The sequence below is a fragment of the Apium graveolens genome, chromosome 7 (assembly GCF_009905375.1).
Source record: "Apium graveolens cultivar Ventura chromosome 7, ASM990537v1, whole genome shotgun sequence".
NCBI lineage: Eukaryota > Viridiplantae > Streptophyta > Magnoliopsida > Apiales > Apiaceae > Apium > Apium graveolens.
In genome coordinates this window covers 267,735,107-267,753,702 of record NC_133653.1, presented here as the reverse complement: position 1 = coordinate 267,753,702, position 18,596 = coordinate 267,735,107, and the positions used below count along the sequence as shown (strand labels likewise).

The following is an 18,596-nucleotide window of genomic DNA, read 5'->3' as shown; positions in this document are numbered from 1 at the left end:
CGAAGGCATCTACTTTATGAAAAGCAGAAGGCATCTACTTTATGGAAAGCAGATAGCATCTACTTTATAAAAAGCAGATAGCATCTACTTTATGAATTATTAGAAGATGACTAGTCTTGTAATAGAATCTCTTCCTTACTCTATAAAAGGAGAGCTATGTTTTAGGAAAGATCATCTTGTAATCTACAACGAAAACTCTTTCTTAATTCAGAGAGTACTAGTAATGTATTGTGAGTAGTAACCTCAACGGGGTTTTAAGCTATGTATTATGTAAGGGTTTGAGAAATAAATAATATTTGCCTATTTTGACAATACTTATGAAGTGTTCCGCGTTTTGGTATCAGAACCTTGTTGTTTATTTAATTCTTCAATATCAAGGTTTGATTATATCCTAGAGAGAGTAAGTCATAGCGAAGTACCGTTTAGGCAGGTGGCCATTGAGGGAAGAAGCAGGTGCATCCTTGGAGTAATCAACATCAGGATAACTACAGAATTGAATAAATTCTCGGATCTTATCTTACAAAGACTCAGGTATGTCAAAAATAGGTAGTATATTATTGAACCTTACTGCAAATACAAATGCTTAGAACTCTGTATTTTTAATAAGTGTTAAATCTTTTTAAATCTTCTCATTTTATGAGTAGCAATAATCATCCGTGGTTAGTAAACATATCTGGTAGTGCCATGATTTCCATGAATAAATATCAATACTTAGAACACCTTTTACATGTTTCTAGAAAGATTGTCAGTGAAAAAGACAATAGAAATATTAGATATCTTATATGGGATCTAGAAGAATTTAAAACTGAACAAGTTCAATTCTATAATAGATATTATATGCAAATAGAAACAGAGATATCTTCTCTTAAAAGAATTCTCAGTTATGATCTTATTAAGAATCCATAAATGAGTTTTTTAACAGAAAAACTTCCTGAGGAAACTCAAGATGAAAACAATTTGGAAATCGAGTTTTCAGAGAATGAAAAAGGTTTTCAAGCAAGCTTTTTGATAAAGCAAGAAATTCTTTCTAAAATTAAAAGAAGCAAACTCGATCTAAGAAAAAGAAAAAATATTTAACATTCCTATGTTAAATTGTTTTAAAAGGAAAAACCATATCTTTTATTATATTTCTACCAAAGAAATGCATGTAGATATAAAAGATACTACATGTTTAGTTTATCTGCCTTTAATCACTAAGGAAGAGATAAGCAAAAATTTGTTGAAAATAGACTCTAAGATAAGATCTACAAACAGTGTAGTTCACTTAAGTGCTATAAAAATTTTGCTTAAAGCAGAATTTCAAGAAGGAATAGATTCTCCTATTAAAATGGCTTTAATAGATAAAAGAATCAATGACCGGAGAGATTGTATTTTAGGTGCTGCTAGAGGTAATTTAGCATACCAAAAATTCATGTTTACTGTCTATCCTAAATTTGGTTTTAGTTTAGAAACTAAAAATATTGATCAGATATTATCTTTTGTGCATGACTTTGAGAGACATAATCTGATGAATGCAGGTGATAAAGTATTTAGCTTAACTTATGTTGTTGCTTATGCTTTAACCAATAGTCATCATAGCATCGACTATAAGAAAAATGAATATATTGAATTGGACGATGTATTCTCAGAAATAGGATATGTAGAAGAAAAGCAATTTTCAGATATCAGTCCTTTAGATAATTCTTGGGCAATTGATATTGCAAAGAATAAGCCAATTCTAGGACAAAAACCTAGAATGAGTTTTAGAGGAAGAACCTTAGAGGTTGGTGAATCTTCTAATACCTCTAATAAAGAATTACTTTATAGCATGTCCAAAAGAGTTGATGTTTAATGTCAGAAACTGGATCATCTGTAGTCATTCTAAATACTAATATGCACCCGCATATTTATAAAAAAGGAAAAATTCTAGAGTTTAAGAAATTAAATGAAGGGATAGACCTTGAACCAAGGAAGTACGTCTTCAGTGGTGTAGTAGGAAGTAATATCCTTAACACTATTGTTTCTTCAACGAATAATCTTAACCAGATTACAGGAAGATATTTATTAGGAATCTACAACTTACTGTCCTACTTCGGACTAAGTAAAGATCCCAGTGAAAAATTTTCAAAATCACCCAGTATCTTCAAAAGATATTCTACTTCTTTGAGAGGGGGGAGTAATGTGGAAATAGAAATTTTGAGAGACATAAAAAAGCTCTTAGTAAAACAGAACGCTAATATTGAAAAATTAGAAGTTCAGTTGTCACAGCTTAGAAACACTAAGTGTGATAATGAAGTTATTGACTGCAAGTTCAATGAAATCATATAATACCTTAAGAAAATCTTAGGATGAGCATTAAGGAATTACTAGAGGACTTCAATAAAAATATTAAGCCACAAATAGGAGAAATCCTTAGGTTGCTTAAAATTAAGGATGCTAATCATGTTACAGATAACATTGAGGCAGCAGCAGCAAAGATCATTATTGAATTGATAGCAACAATTCAAGAATGATTTTGTAATCATGAAATCCTTGAAGCTCTCAAATAAAGGCAGCATAAAGGAAAAGAAATTATCACAACAGATGAAGATCTAGAGCACAAATCAAGGATCTGGAAATATAGTTATCCCAACTATAGTGTCGGTAACGAAGAGCTAGGAACTGGAAAAAATCCTGGCAGTCTGACGTGGTCATTCGGTGTTGATAAGAAATCAACATGAATTACATAAAAATAGTAGAAAAATTCTTCTGGGATAACATAGAAGAAGAAGAATTGCAGGTTAACGATGACAACTATAAAGTCCTCGAACAAGCAATCAGGTTAATGGAGTTAGATAATGAATCTCAAGCCAACCAAGAAATAGAAGACAGTAATGAATTAAAATCTTTATTTGGTTTTGATGATTACAAAATTCTTAACACAATTGAAAGTTTCAGTTCTGAAGAACAGAAAGACCTTCAAGAAACGGAAGTTGATAGTTCTGATGATGAGGAAATAGAAAACCTCTAGATGAACACTCATCAAACTTCAGCACCTCCTTCACCAAAAAGAGAATCAGGAGAAACATCAGGTACAAAGAAACCTGAAGGAAGCAGAAAAAGGAAAGGTAATTTCTATCCTTTTAATAATTCTTAGGCTAAAGGAAATTCTAATATATTTGGTAATAATATCTTAAATATTGATGGAAAGCCAAATAGGAAAGAGCTTATAGACGCTTGGGCAAAAGAAATTAGTCTTATAATTCAGACTAATAAAGACGCTTATGATGATCAAAATACAGTTTTATTATTGATCGAACATAAGACTTTAGGTGTCATTAATAATTTTATTAAAAACACCACTTGAGAACCAGTCATGAGTCCCGTTACAGCCTTTGAAAATGTATTAGATGGCATCTATACAATGTTCTTAGGAATTAATCAAGCTTCTGATAAACTGCAGGAGTTATTAAGAATAAAAGAAAAGGCAAGAACTAGGATCACTAATATGCAGCTTTGCGATATATGTTTCCTAGATCAATTTTTCTGTGATTATAAAAAATATCTATACCAATTAGATGACCAAGCGGAATATGTGAAGTATGTAAAATACTATCTCCTCAAAATTCCACTGGTAGGATTAAAAGCTCTAGAAAGATTTAATCTAGAAGCTACTGGTCCAGCAGAGTATAGTTTAGCCTATGCTCAAAGAATTGTTAAAGAGGAAATCTCAAAAATTTGTGATTTAACAAAGAAACAAAAGCAGTTGAAATCTTTTAGCAAACAGTGTTGTGAAAAGATTATTGAAAAACCATTTGAGTATGGATGTAGGAAATCTTCTTACAAGAAGCCCTACAGGAAGAAGGCTTATAAACATGAGACTACTTACAAGTTTATCAAGAAGAAAAAGCCTTATAAACCAGGTAAGTATTTCAAGAAAAAATCAACCAAGAAATTTTCTAATGACAAGAAAAAGTTTTGCCCAAAAGGCAAGAAAAATTGCAGGTGTTGGATCTGTAACGAAGAAGGACATTATTCCTAATGAACTAACAATGAGATTTACAGAAGGGGGTTGAATGTAAATCTCAAAACTTTTTCAAGTTTTGAGCAGTTTCAAAGGCTATGTGTTTAAGATAAACAAGTGTATGAATTGCTTTAAGCTAATACAGACAGATATATATTCAAACACTAATGTAAAGAACACAACAGACCTTAAAAACTTTTCTGGTGGATTGTTGTTCCACCAGAGATGGTATTTCAGAAAATCTGTGATTCAAGAAGTTGATCACAGCTGCGTCCTAGTACAAACTAGATAATTTTTCTCTCAAGATTTTTCTAAACAGCTCTGGAAAAATTCTTATCTTATTACTAGCTGCTACTTGGTTTATATATCACCAAGTTTACAAGTGAAGACAAAGATAAAAAGTACAATAATAAAATAAGTTCTCCACTTGTTTCTACTCCATTTTACTCCAGTGCATTGTTGACTATTGCCTCTTTATGCTAGAGTAGAACGGCTGCTTTTTCTGATGTTCCTGAATTAGGCTACCACATCTCAGTTGTCTCTGTCAACCCATGTGCCTCTGTTTGTAGGTACAACTACCACTTGTCAACTGCTATTTAACAGAACATCCGTTGAAGCCTTCATCCGTTGATGGCTTTATCCGTTAATGTGTTAGCAGTTGAAGCTCTATCCGTTGATGCACTCATCCGTTGAAGGATGTTATCCGTTGAAGCTTTAGAGACATCCGTTGAAGCTTTGTTTCTCATCCATTGAAGGTCTTTAAGTTATCCGTTGACACCATTTCATTTATACAAAATTACAAGGCATGAAATATTTACAATTGGCCTTCCTATCTGCATATCCTCTAGTAGTCAACATGACTTATAATTTCCCTCAACACAGAAAAATTATATCTCAAATTCAGAGACTGAAATGTGCTACAACACTAGACTTATTTCTAAGTAAAGCTACACCATCAACGGATAGCCAAAATGGTCTTATCCGTTGAGGCTACAAACACTAGATTTCTACTTAAGTGTTTTGTTAAACATATCATCAAACTAATGCACATATATTCCTAACAATCTCCCCCTATTTATGTCTATAAGAATTGTAGACATAAATTCAAGGTTAACTTGATGATAACAAAACACTTAACAAATATATGAACTGAAACTAAGTAGAAATTTAAAAGTGCTGCAAAAGTGTATGTACTAGAAGGTAATTCAAGATTTACAGTATTTCCAAGGGTGCTCCTCTAGCCTGAGCAAATCATCTTTTTCTTCTTTGTTCCCTGGTTTTCTTTCCTAGTCCCTTGTCATTTTCCTCAATTTGGAGTTGGAGTTGTCTGAAGAATTCAGCTTCATCTTCATCACTGATATCCAACTTAGATTACATTTCTTTGAGAGTTTCATTGCTGGCAATCTTGAGTTGGTCTTCAAGTCTGAAAAATCTTCTGACTCCTTTATCATCTCTGAATTCCATCAACCAATGAGGTGATTTGTGAATTGTAGTTCCCCTTTCTTGAATGAGTAAGGTTCTGGGCAAAGCATTGGGCTCCCTACAAGTTTTCCTTATGTTGGCAATTTTGTTGAGAATTTCAGTCTTGGCAGTTCTGGTAAAGCCAGAATCCTTTTGTATGGCTGAAAAGACTCTGATCAAGGTAGAGTAGCCTTCATTCAGAATCCTGTAGAGAGGCCATGTTCTTTCCCCAGCTCCTTTGTATCTGAACACCAATCTCTCTGGTAGCTGTCTGTAGGCAGCAATTCCCCTTACATCCTCCAGCTCATCCAGATAGAGTTCAATGTCTGAAATTTCTTTTATGTCACAGATGTGAACATAATCATCTTTAGAAATGGGTGGCTTAGGGTTAGGTTTATGTTTTTGAGTGAATTTCTTAGAGTTTAGGAGAGGTGTAGATTTGGATTTTCTTTTCTGTTTCTTTGGTAGTGGAAGAGTGGTTAAAAAGGTAGGCAAATTGATGGTGTCCCAATCAATAGGTTCCTCTTTTGGGATGATTGGTTCACCATGGATGTTTATAGTGGGATCAGCAACAAAGGGTTCAGGTATGGAAGGTAGAGATTTAGTTTCTTCATTGTTGTCTTCACTCCTTCTATGTGCCTTGGCCTTTCTTCTGTTTCCCTTCTGCCATTCCTCTTTTTCCTCCATACTTTCACCAAATATACTCCCAAAAACCTCATCTAAGTTTGCAATCTTTTCTTCACCCCTGACTTCAATTCCTTTCTCATTTTCAACTAGACTTGACTTTAGCTTTTGTTCAAGCTTTGCTCTTTTGTCAGCCTTGAGTTTTTCAGCTTCTTTCTTTAACCTTTTGGTTTCTTCCCTCTTGGCTATTGAGAATTTGGGATGTTCTTGCATCACACATATGCTCTTTCCCTCTCTAAAGATAATAGCCATGTTTCTCCTTACTGCCTCATCCATGGTCTCCTTGTGTTTTATGATGCTAGCACCCAAAACTTTGTCTTCATCAGGCTTTGGAAGAGGAAAGTCCACTTCTTCCATTTGAGCAAAGTCTAGAGGGTTCTTTGTGGAGTCCTTGCTGGATCTAGTGTTGGGCTTGAGAACCATAGGTTTTAGATTCTTGAAAGAAGTCTCTCCAACCTTATTTCTCCTTTCTGGCTTGTGCTCCATATTGATTGGTTCAACCTTTGTGCTATGTTTCACAGATATTGATTTATCTTGTGTAGAGCCAAACAACTGTTGCATCCTTTCATCAATTCTCCTCCTTTGCTCTTTCACTTGAATTTCAGCTGCTGCTAGCTGGATTAAATCAATTCCATCAGGCTTTCCTTTGATTTGAATGATTGGAGAAGTAGTGATGGCAGGAACTAGCACTTTAGATATTTGGATTTTTGTAGATGGCTCTCCTTCCCCTTCCCTTTTACTCTCCCCCTTTTTGTTATCATCAAGGAGAGGGGTCAAGCCCTGTGCTTTTGCCAGCTACAGAAGTAGATTTGTTTGAGATTGTTGGTTGTGAAGAATGGTGGCCACAGAATCTTCAATAACTTGAACTCTGTCTTCCAATTTGGCCAGCCTCTTTTCAGTATGTGATTCCTTTTTCAATCTCAACAAAATGTCCTGCATTGTACCATAGGGCATGACTGAATCCAATTTTTTCAGAATTGTAGGATTTCAAGTCAACAATATCCTTTCTGAGTTCATCCACACTCAGATTCTGTCTTACTTGCTGCAACTTCATGAGATGCAGTGAGTCCAAGTGAGCTGTAAGGATAGCCTTTGTACCGGCATGAGAAGTTTTCTGAATGGCCTGTTTGATAGTACTGATTTGTTTGACTAAGGAGACATTGAATTGCCCTGTTGTAGACTCCTTTGTTAAGGCCCATTCAGGTAGATTTGGAATAGAACTAGGGCCTTCATCTCCCCCTAAGTTCATGCTTCCATCAGAAGAAACAAAGTCATCATCATCAGAATTTACTCCAAATTCTTCAAATGACTCACCAGCTGTTGAAGGCATCTTGTTAATAGCAGCTTTGTCCCTTTGAAGAGATGTTGTTGTATATACTAGATGTAGTGTCTTTTCTGCCTCCACATTGCCTTGTGCAGCCAATAATTGATAGGCTGAAACAGGATGAGTAAAAGTGTCAGCATCCAAGGAAATGTTATCAATTACAGCTTTGTAATATTGCTAAAATTGTCTTTCCTTTTCAGCATCATTCACAATCATTGACTCACTAGCAATGGCTGGATCCATCCTTATATCTGCTGTCCCTGCTTTTCTCTCATTTTCTCTATGTTCTTGCATCAGGGGCTCCCCCTGGCTCACACAACTCACTCCCTCACCTTCACTTACTAAGGTGGTACTCCTTTCACTTACTTTTGCCATGCTGGAAAAAATAGCATGCATATTTGAGCTCTCAATCTCTCCTTTTGCCTGGGAGCAACCCAGCCTCTCACTCAAATTGTCACTCCCTTCCCTCAGTCCTAGAAGTGATTGTACAGTAATCAAGTCTTCTACACTTGGAATTGTTTCAGTTGTGTGTGTAGAGACTATCAACGGATGCGGAATAGCCGTTGAAGGTGAAACTGATGGTATCAACGGATAACTGCTGTTAAGCTTATCCGTTGAAGAACAACCACTTGTCAACGGATGAGTGATATCCGTTGAAGAAGGAAAAGAAGTTGAAATTGAAAGTGATATAACTGTTGAATCTGTCTAGATTGATATGAGTTTTGGTGACACAGATCCTTCAATTACATCTGAAAGAATTTGCGGGTGATCCAACAAATCATCTAAAAGATGATGATCACCTGTATTTGAGTGGGGCTCCTCCCTGAGTTGTAAAGAGGGAGAATCAGGAATTGATGGGAATAACATATCCACATCTAGAGATGGTGAAGAAGTGTGTGGTGATTGATGTGTGTTAATTGTGAGAGAATGGGGCTGTGACTCCACATTTGTTGGAGCCACATCAAACTGAGTTTGAGAAGGCATAGATACAGATGGATGTATTTATGCAGTGTGTGCACCCTGTGTAGAAGATTGGGTTTTGGCTCTCTTTCTTCTAATAAAGGCTTTTGTTGGTGAGTGTTTGGCTTTATTGTCCCTCCCTCGTTTGTTCTGTATTCCTGGTTGGGAACTATTTTCAATAGTTACATCCTTTTGGGAGGATGCAGCTAGGGATATGCTAGTAACCCTTTCAACCACCACAGCTTTTTGAGAAACTGTGGCTTGGCTAGCTTGGGAAGCACTTATCTCTCCTTCCTTATCCTGGGGGTTTCTTTGATGTTCACCCCTCCCCTCACCACTCACACCCTGTTCACTCCCCTCAGGGTTAATGGTAGATGTTACAACTGTTGTCTTTTGAGAAACAACAGAGGTAGTTTTCTTTGTCTTTGATTTTGAAAGTTTAGTTTTGGTGACCTTGGTAGGAATCTGTTGGGGCATTGTCACAGATTCCATGGCCACACTAGAAGATAAAGAAATAGAGGGGTTGGAAGAAGTAGAAGTTGTAGAAGCAATTACCTCACTTACCTGAGGTGCATTCATGATTGGTAAATATACCAATGGCACACTGCTGTTGAGATTCATTCTCAATAAATCTGCAAGATTTCTTTTCTCTTGTGCCCAGCACTTGAGTTTATTATTCTCATTGGTTATGACCAAACCTTCAGCAACATGGTTAGCCAATAACATAAAGAATCTAGCATAATAGATGTTATTAGATCTATTAGCTTTGTTACCTAATCTAGTACCCAATTCTAGCATAACATAGTTGCTAAAATTAAAATACCTATCAGAAACAAGCATATAGAGCATATTAACAAGAGATGAAGTTATGGCATCAAAATTGCTAATTTTCCCAGAGAAAACCTTGATAAAGGCATCCCCAAGAAAACTCCATTCTTTCCTAAGGCCTTTTCTTTTAATACTCCCTAAACTAGCAGAGTTAAGAGAATAACCTATGGAATCTAACATGCTGGATACATCATTATCAGTGTGTGGTGTCATGGCATTGTTCTCAGGTAATTTAAAACATGCTAGTAAATCATCACAGTTAACACAGTGATTTTTACCTTTGAGAGTGAAGGAGATAGTCATATCTATTGAGTTGAACTCAGCAGTTGTCCAAATCTCCTCAACTACTTCACAGTAAATCATTGGGGCTTCCAGCATTGCATAGCTAAGTTTACAGTTTTTGATGAAGTCCATCATTTTGTGATAATCGGAGTGAGCTTCATTCTTTTCTACCAAAGCTATGAAATTGTTCTTCTCATAGATGAATCCAGATTGAGACATAATCTTTACTACTGGTGCCATTGTTGTGAGTAGAAATTGCAGAGAATAACTTGAAGGTTTTGCAGAGAGAAAATGGTAAAAGCTTTGAAATTTCAAGAAAGCGTAAAGTAAAAATGAAAAATCAGAAGGGCTTATATACTTTCTCAAATTAAAAAGCATAAATAAGAGATTAAACAATAAATATATGTAAGTGAATTTCAGCCGTTTAAGAATAAACTGTAAGTATTCTAAAAACTACCTTTAAAACAAATACATACAGTTGTATGTATGTGTATCAACGGTTAATACAATAGAATCAACGACTGTGAAATGGAATTTGTTTTTGTCTTATGATCTTGTCTCTGAGAAATTTTGATACGCATTGATACATCCTGATAAATATTCTGATGATCGTATAAATTGTGTCTGACTTTAAGTTCTGATAATGTTGTATCAGTACTTACTTAACTGATTGATTTTACTCATTCTCACACACAGTTTTTTTCCGAATATTGATATTGCAGAGTAAAATATCTGAATTAGTGGGAACAGTTTCAATTTTAAATTAAAACTGATTCACCTTGATTAATGGAATCTAGGTAAGTGGATCGGTTTTTCCTTGAAAAACTGCAAGTGGGTGGTAATTATTCCTTATTTACCGTGCCCATTACTTTTTGCCTTCTCTATGTATAACAGGTGTCAAGGTATTTACCACTACTTTTAAATGCATGTCTGCCATGTGTCCTCAACGGTTACTTTTTGTGTATAAGTAAAAGAGAGCAAAGATTGTCAAATCTTTTATTTAACTTTATATTTTATCTCTCTCTTTACTTTTCAACTCTCTCATCTACTGACGATTTTCTTTTAAGAGGCATTTTCTCAAACACATTACAGGTTACCGATTTCTTTCCAAACATAATGGCACCCAAGGACATTCTCTTTACTGGAGCAAAGTTTGTTCCTAATAACTTCTCTGCGATACTAAACACTACAGAGGCACCCTCTGAACTTCATTTCATTCAGGACTTTCTCACTAGTTCTGATATTGGGTTTGCTCTAACTGAGCCTACATCCATTTCTGGAGTTCAAGTACTGGAGTTTTGGAGGAGTGGAGTATATGACAATGGTGGTGCTCAAGGGTCCCCAAGTATAATATTTTCATCAGGGGAAGATGAGTATGTTGTGACTTTGTCTACAGTTAGACAGGCATTACAGCTACCTGAGGACTGTGTTTATTCTACTGTTGATGACTCAGTTCTTCAAAACATGATGGTTAGTCTGGGATATGAAGGAACATTGACTAAGCTTGGACAGTTGAAGAGATCTTTCATAAGGAGGAAATGGAGTTTCTTCTTTGATTGCATTACCAAAGCTTTCGCCAACAAATGTTCAAATTTTGATGCAATTCCCATATTCAGTCAACAAATCGGGTATGCACTTCTAAATCACACTGATTTTGATTATGCACGAGCAGTCTTAGATTTTATTGGGGATAGGATGACAGAAGATCGCAATACTGTATATTTTGCAAGATTTTGTCAGCTTATTTATAGTTTTTGTTGTAATCAGCCCCAAAATTTTGGTGATCTAATTCCATCTTTCAGAATAGCTAAGAGAGCTTTTACTGATTTATTATCTTCTGATACTAAAAAGGCTGTGTTAAGACCCCTCTTAATACCTTTATCTGTCAAACAAGCCTTAATCACCTATGATCCTGTTAAGTACACTGCACTTTATCCTGATGTTCAAACATCAGAACCTGGCTCATCAGCACCTACCACCTCTACTCAGCCACCTCAAACCTCTCAACCATCTCTCAGAACATATCTCAAGTCCTATGTGAAGCCTACATCTTCTAAGTCAAAGAGAACAAAGACTGTTTCTCAAACACCTCAGAAGAAGAGGAGGATTACTTTGAGAGATGAATCAGATTCTGAGGAACAGATTCTTTCTTCAGAACCTGTGGTAACTGCAGCTGAGAAAAAGATTTCTCAGAAGGATTCTGAACTTGGAGGATCTAAGCTTCTCAAGAGGCTTAGAAAAATGACAATTCCTGAAACTTCCAAAGACTCTAAATTACCAAGGAAATACAAGAAACAGAGGGCACAAAGACCAGTTTCAGATGATGAGGAGGAAGCAGCTAAGGAAGGGGATCAGGAATCTCTGATCTCACAAGAAAAAGAATGTGCTCCAGTTACTTCTTCTCCATCCACTCCATCTCAGGAAACAGTATCTGACAAGGCTAATTCCCCTTCTGTGTCTCTTGGTAATCAAGGCACAAGTGATGATAATGCTGATCAACACTTAGTTGTGCCTGGAGTAATTTTCTTAGAAGCTCCAACAGCAACAAATCTTTTGCCAACACCTGTTACTGATGCTATTCAAACTCCGGAATTATCTAAGTCACCTTCTCTGCATCTAGACACTGATGATCAGACTTTAGGTGAGCATCAGGATATGGCTGTTGATCAGAACTTAGCATCAGATCAGCAATTAGAGGATGCTGAAGCCTCCATTGCTACTCACACTGCTATTATATCAGATGATACTGATTCTATAAGTTCTGATGCTACACATGCTGGAGATACTGGTGATGCTGCTCCAACTGCAGATACTGATGCAGCAGGTCCTTCAGGACATATTCCTCTTTCTAAGTCTAAACTAGTAAAGAAGTTTGTTACAGAGGAACCACCAGTGCCTTGGAGTGAAACTCCTGCAGGTCAGGAGTGGACTAAGGAATGGAACTCAGTTTCATGTATTCCATCTGCGTTACATCTTACTGAGCACTTGACTAAAGCTGATGAAATGTTACATTCTGATGATTTCAAAACCCAGCTTCGTGTCACTGCATTAAGTACTAAACATCTACAAGGTCTTCATTCAACCACTCATGCAGAAATACACCAGATTCAGGAGAACTTAATCAAGCAGGACCAAGTTTGGAAACTTGATAAGAAAAAGTTCTTTCAACCTTCTATTGACAGGATTGCTTATATTGAGAAGACTCAAGATCGTCAACAAGCACAGATTGATCAAATTCTGCAAAATCAAGCTTCTCAGCAATCACAATTGACTGAAATCCAATCTTCAGTGGAATTGCTTCTCTCTCTTCTACTTCCTGCTGATGCCAAAAAGGGGGAGAAAGTAATTAAGTCCAAATGCAAGGATGACAAGACACTGCAAGGAAAGGATGATGAAAAAGATGACCAAGGAAACTCTGGAATGGGTGGAGGTCATAGTCAAGGTAAAAGATTCTCATCAAGAAATGCTGAAATTGCAAGTCACAGGATAAGTTCTGATACTGGGAAGAGATTAAGTTCTGATACTGGTAAAAGAATAAATTCTGATGAACTTCTAGATCTTGATGAAGAAATGTCAAGACAGTTATTTCTTCAAGAAAATCCAGGAATGGACTTGGAAAGTTTAAAGGAAGAAGAAGCTAGACTTAAATCAAAGAAAGCCACATCTAAATCTGAAGCTTCTGGTAAAAAGTCACTTCCAAAACTGAAAGGTATTGTGATTAAAGAAAAGGCACAAACTGAAGCAACATTTGCTAAATCACAACCAAAGATAGATCCAAGATCCAAGGGTAAAGAAAAGGTTGGTGAACCTGTTAAAGTTTATGTACCTCCTGAAGATGAAGAAATTACTGATGACAAAGATAATCTTGCTCTGACTTCAAGAAAAGTTCTTAAAACAACCTCTGACATGGCTCAAGTTGTTCAGAGTCAAGAAATTAAAAGTTCTGATATTCAAAAGAAGCAAGTAACCTCTGACACAGCTCAAGTTAACTTGATATCAGAAGGAAGATCAAAAACACTCCTACCAGGATTCACTAAAGCAAAACAAACTCAACCTTTGAAGACTACTGCAAGTCATTTTGAAGCTAGAGTAGTTACTGGAAAGGAAGCAAGAGATAAAACTGGATTGGGAAGTGCTGATGAAAGAAGAGTACACAACACTACCAATGATCCAACTTCCTTGAGTGAACCAGGTATTGGAGCAACTCCTGAAAGATTGAATCAACTGGAATCTGTACAAATGGTTTACCATACCTACTTGAAGGAACACATCTTGTTGTATTTCATGACAGATGGTAGGGTATATCATATAAGACAGAATGCCATTCCATTGAAGTATTTTGAAGAATTGGAGCATGTATTATTCTTACTTCAAGTGGATGACAGATTGACAGGGACTGCTGCAAACTATTTGAAAGAACAGATTCAGAGACAGAAAAGACTTTATTCTGTTAAGTCTGACAGCATATATGTTCCAAAGTACAGAAATCACAATGGTGATATTGTTGATATGAAGCCTAATACTGCACAGATCAGAACATATCTTGGTATTAAGGGGCTTGAGTTTAATCTAGAGTCTGACAAAGCTTATGTCATAAGACTAGATCAGGAGTTGAGAAAAGCAAAGATTAATGATCTCAGAGCCGCAATATTTCAAACTGGTGAAGATACTGCAGAGCTTAAAGATGTCAAACGGAGAATGATTGATGAACTCAGATATGCTGAGAAATGTTTGTTGAAGAATTATCTCAGAACAACTCCTGACATCAGAGAGATCAGAAAATGATGAAGCCAAGTCGAAGATCTACAACTGCTTAAATTCTGATGTGTATACAGACTAAAGTTGTTATCAGAAGTTGAATTGGTAAAAGCTTTAAGGACTGTAAGTTGTAGTTATCTTGTCTAATTCTCATGCATTTGTACTTAATGTTTTTGACATCATCAAATATCTGTTAAACTTGTATATTTTGCTAATTTACAAGTTGGGGGAGATTGTTAGATATATTTGATAATGTCATGGCTAATATGTTTTATGTTTAGATTTCAGATCTTATTTGAACAGGACAAATCAGTACTTAACTGATCAGTACTTATACTGGACGTCAGGACTTAAGGGATATCAGTACTTATGTTATCAGGAGATAAGCATCAGGAGATAGATATCAGAACTTAAGTGCTGAAGGACGATCAGATAAGGACAGCAGCTGATTAAAGTTAAGAAGATCAAGATAAACATAAGAAGAGATATGCATGAAGAAGGAATTCCATAAAGAATGGAATACTTGGAATAAAAGATATCTGATTGATATATATTAGGAAGCAGAATTATATTCCATATCAATTAGCGATTATCTTGTAACTGTGTAATATATAAACACAGACATAGGGTTTACACTATAAGTGTTATCATTATCGAGAATATTATTTACTGTAACCCTAGCAGCTCTCGTGATATTTTGTTCATCACTGAGAGATAACAGTTCTAGATTGTAACAGAGTTTATTGTTTCAATAAAGTTTGTTTTCTGTTACATAAGTTTTTGAAGTTTGATTTGATTGTAATAAACACTGTATTCACCCCCTCTACAGTGAAAGTGTGACCTAACATATCCACTGATGCCAATCTTGCTATGATAGAATTAATTTCGTTCACATGATCAGCAACACAATCGCCTTCATTCAATCTAGTGGCAACTAACAAGAAAACCAAATACACCTTATTTCGCCTTCATTAAATCTAGTGGCAACTAACAAGAAAATCAAATACACCTTATTTGAAGCAGACGGCTTCTCAGACATGTTTGAAAAAGCCTTGATCAAACCATAAGTTATCGTTTCCTTGATGATATTGTAAGCAACGTTTTTCGCCAAAGTCAACCTGACAACCCCCCAGAGCCTACCTGTCCAATAGCTTCCATTCTCCATCCTTCATTATAGTTGATTTCTTTTCTTCCAGCAGTTCGTGTAATTTTTTATGATACAAAGAATCCTCAATTTGCATATTCCAAAACCATAATTTTTGCCATCAAATTTGTCGATCTTTACCTTTCCGTATTCTGCCATCGCTCTCACTCGCCTGAAAACCGGTCTCTTGATACCAGTTGTTGAGTATACAGTAACGAAAGTAAAACCAAAGCGAATAAACAAGAATAAGAAAATAAAAGACAATCACACAAGACAAGATTTACGTGGTTCGAAAATTCCTACTCCACAAGCCGCACTAATTTTGTATTGATCTATCACAATTTGTTGTGTTATGATTTTACAATTACATGAGTATTTATAAGAGAATAAATTAGGCCTAAATCAAAACTATAGTCTAAATCTGAAAAGTAGACTAATTCATAAACTAATATGAATCTTAATCTAAATAGTATATTTTCATGGGCTTATTTAATAGATTCAACAAAACCAACAATGTTATACTTCAACTTTCTATCAAGCAAAGTAAGTGATCGTTGATGGGCATTTATCAATCAGTCGAGTCAGCCCCAGGCCTTCTATAGCTGAAGGAGCTACTCCGCTTTTCTGGTTGTTAGGGCAGTGAAATGGGCATCTCCGGGTCTCAATCGGGTGACTTTGAACCTTGAGACCGAGCCTTTACTTTCTCATTTCGGTTCATTGTAAGGAAAGGCTAAAAAAAAGCCAACCATCCTCATCACCTGAAATAGCCTACGGTAAGGGACTAAGAACCGGGAGCAATCGAAAAACCAGACCCCACCTCTCTCGAACCCTAACTCACCAATCCATAACATCTGCATACTAAGTGGTATCCTATCACGGAGGCTGGTAAGTAGGCTTTTAAACCGGAAAAAGTCGAGTCCACCCACACTTGGGTGAGCTATCAGGCTCCACACATTCGTCGGCCAACCAATTCGTTCAAAAAATAAAGAAAAAGACGAACATTCTCTGATGCAAATAGCTTCTTTTGGAATCTTAAAGTAAAGTCACTCGTTCGTTCAAACTCTTACGTACTGATCGAACGGGCACTCCAGAAGATATTAATTTGTCAAAATTTGACGGTCTAAACGACCATTTGCTGTACGGTTCTTGTAAAAATATACATGTAAATAAATATGTATAAATCCAATGTACTATTAATCCGAATAGAGTGTTTCTAGTAGAGTCAGCGATATCCTTCGTTGTGTTATTTTTCAAGATTTGACAAGTTACATGAAAAAGATTCTTTCTTTACCGTTACTCGGCATATATAAAAAAACATCGTAACATTTCATTTTTTGCAATCCTTTCAAAGCTATTATTTTCACTTATTGAAAATAAATTTTAGCATTTATACTTTTATAAACTGATGTACTATATATAAAAGAAAGTGACCTATATATGTTTGTAATTTTTGACTAATGCGCGAGACTCGATAGAGAATCCAAGTTAATGGGATTTGTGGACAGAAATTATTGGACAAGTAGCATTGATACCAAATTATAAATTTAAATGCCTACATGATATGGACATTATACACATGCTTTGAAATGATCTTATACTTTTGGGTAGGGGCCAATATTAAGCGACTTTATGAGCATAATAATGAGTGTTTTCTTAAGTGAAAGATCTCTTAATAATGAGTGTTTTCTTAAGTGAAAGATCTCTTGACAAAGAGGATATAATAAAGGCAAGATTCATTAGGAGCACTAATTATGTAATATTCCACTAATTGCCTTGCATATTAGGTTGATTATGAACAATAATATGCCCTTTGCATGACTTGATTAGTTGATTTGAAATTCTAAGTTGATTTCAAGAACTTCCACTAAGACCTCGTACATCTTTATTAATTCAAATCACATCTTTCCGCATAATAATACCAACAATAATTGTTCAAATTCAATTATTATAACGTGTAAGCTTTTATATAGGTCGCTAGGGCTATGTTTGAGAGTGTCGTTGAAAACTGTTGTACTGTGAGAAAAAGTGCTGATGAAAAAAGTGTTGTCGGAAAATTATATGATTGTTTGATAATTTTTTTTAATTTATATATATTTTGAGATATAATATATAAAAATATTATTTTTGAGAAGGTTTGATAGTGAAACTGATAACTAATTCCTGCAAAAGCTGAAAACAGCTTTTTCCAAAAGCATGGGGGACATGCTTTTGCTAACGACATCTTTTAGACCAAAAGCGATTTTTCAGGTACCAAATACCTTTCTGACAATTTTCAGCAAAAAACTGCTGTAACTGTCTCCAACAGTAATACAGAACGGATCCTAAGTTTCTTAATTCGTTTTCAAAACTGTTCTCAAAATAACGAGTTGTTATTATTTCTTATTTTCTCATGCATTAGTATGATTACGTAAATAGAAAGATTTTACGTGTAATTTGAAAAAAATTCAACTGGTAAGAAATTTTTATTGTTATCGAAAATTTTAAATTCGATGTTCCCTCACTTAATATTTATTTAAATTCGTTGAAATATATACTCCCAGGACAGATAACCTAATTATTCAAAAAAAAGAAGGTTAATAAAAAAAACTTGATTAAGTAATGTAATTCATCTTGATTCTAAATTTAAAATTTAAGGTTGAATTTATTAACTTTTTTAGCTAAAAGAAAGCACATATATTCAAAGTAAATTTTAAGTATCTTGTCACCCTAATTTTATTATTAAGTATCGAAAGTGGAGAAGTACTATTAATGTATTTTTTTAAAACTAATTAAAAAGAGAATAAAATCTTGAAACTCCCATGCCAATGTTTTTTTGCATGCAGACGTCACTTTCTCAGTGTACTCTTTTCCAGTTTTACTTGACACTTGCGAGTTACTTACAGCTAGCTAATTGTTCATCTGTCGCCGCCATTAAAGATACTCCACCTCCTCTCTATTTTTATACATAAATTTATTATGAAGGGTCAAGTCTACGGCCCACGGCTATTATCGAGCTGAATCGAATACTGTCATGATCAGCTAAGCTCGTATAATTGATTGAATTTCAAATCAATTTTACCAACAAAATTCGAACATGATCAAACAACCTCACACAAACTACTTATTTGATAAACTAAAATTTATATTACATCACATTATTTAGAAAAAAGATCCGTGAAACTACTTCCGGACAT

General features: G+C 35.3%; 1 protein-coding gene across 1 annotated transcript; it reads left to right on the top strand.

Moving 5' to 3' along the window:
• Positions 1-1,327: 1,327 nt before the first annotated feature.
• Positions 1,328-1,831, top strand: LOC141674913 (uncharacterized). Its single transcript, XM_074481611.1, has one exon. The coding sequence runs from the start codon at positions 1,328-1,330 to the stop codon at positions 1,829-1,831; it is 504 nt and encodes a 167-aa protein (XP_074337712.1).
• Positions 1,832-18,596: the final 16,765 nt, after the last annotated feature.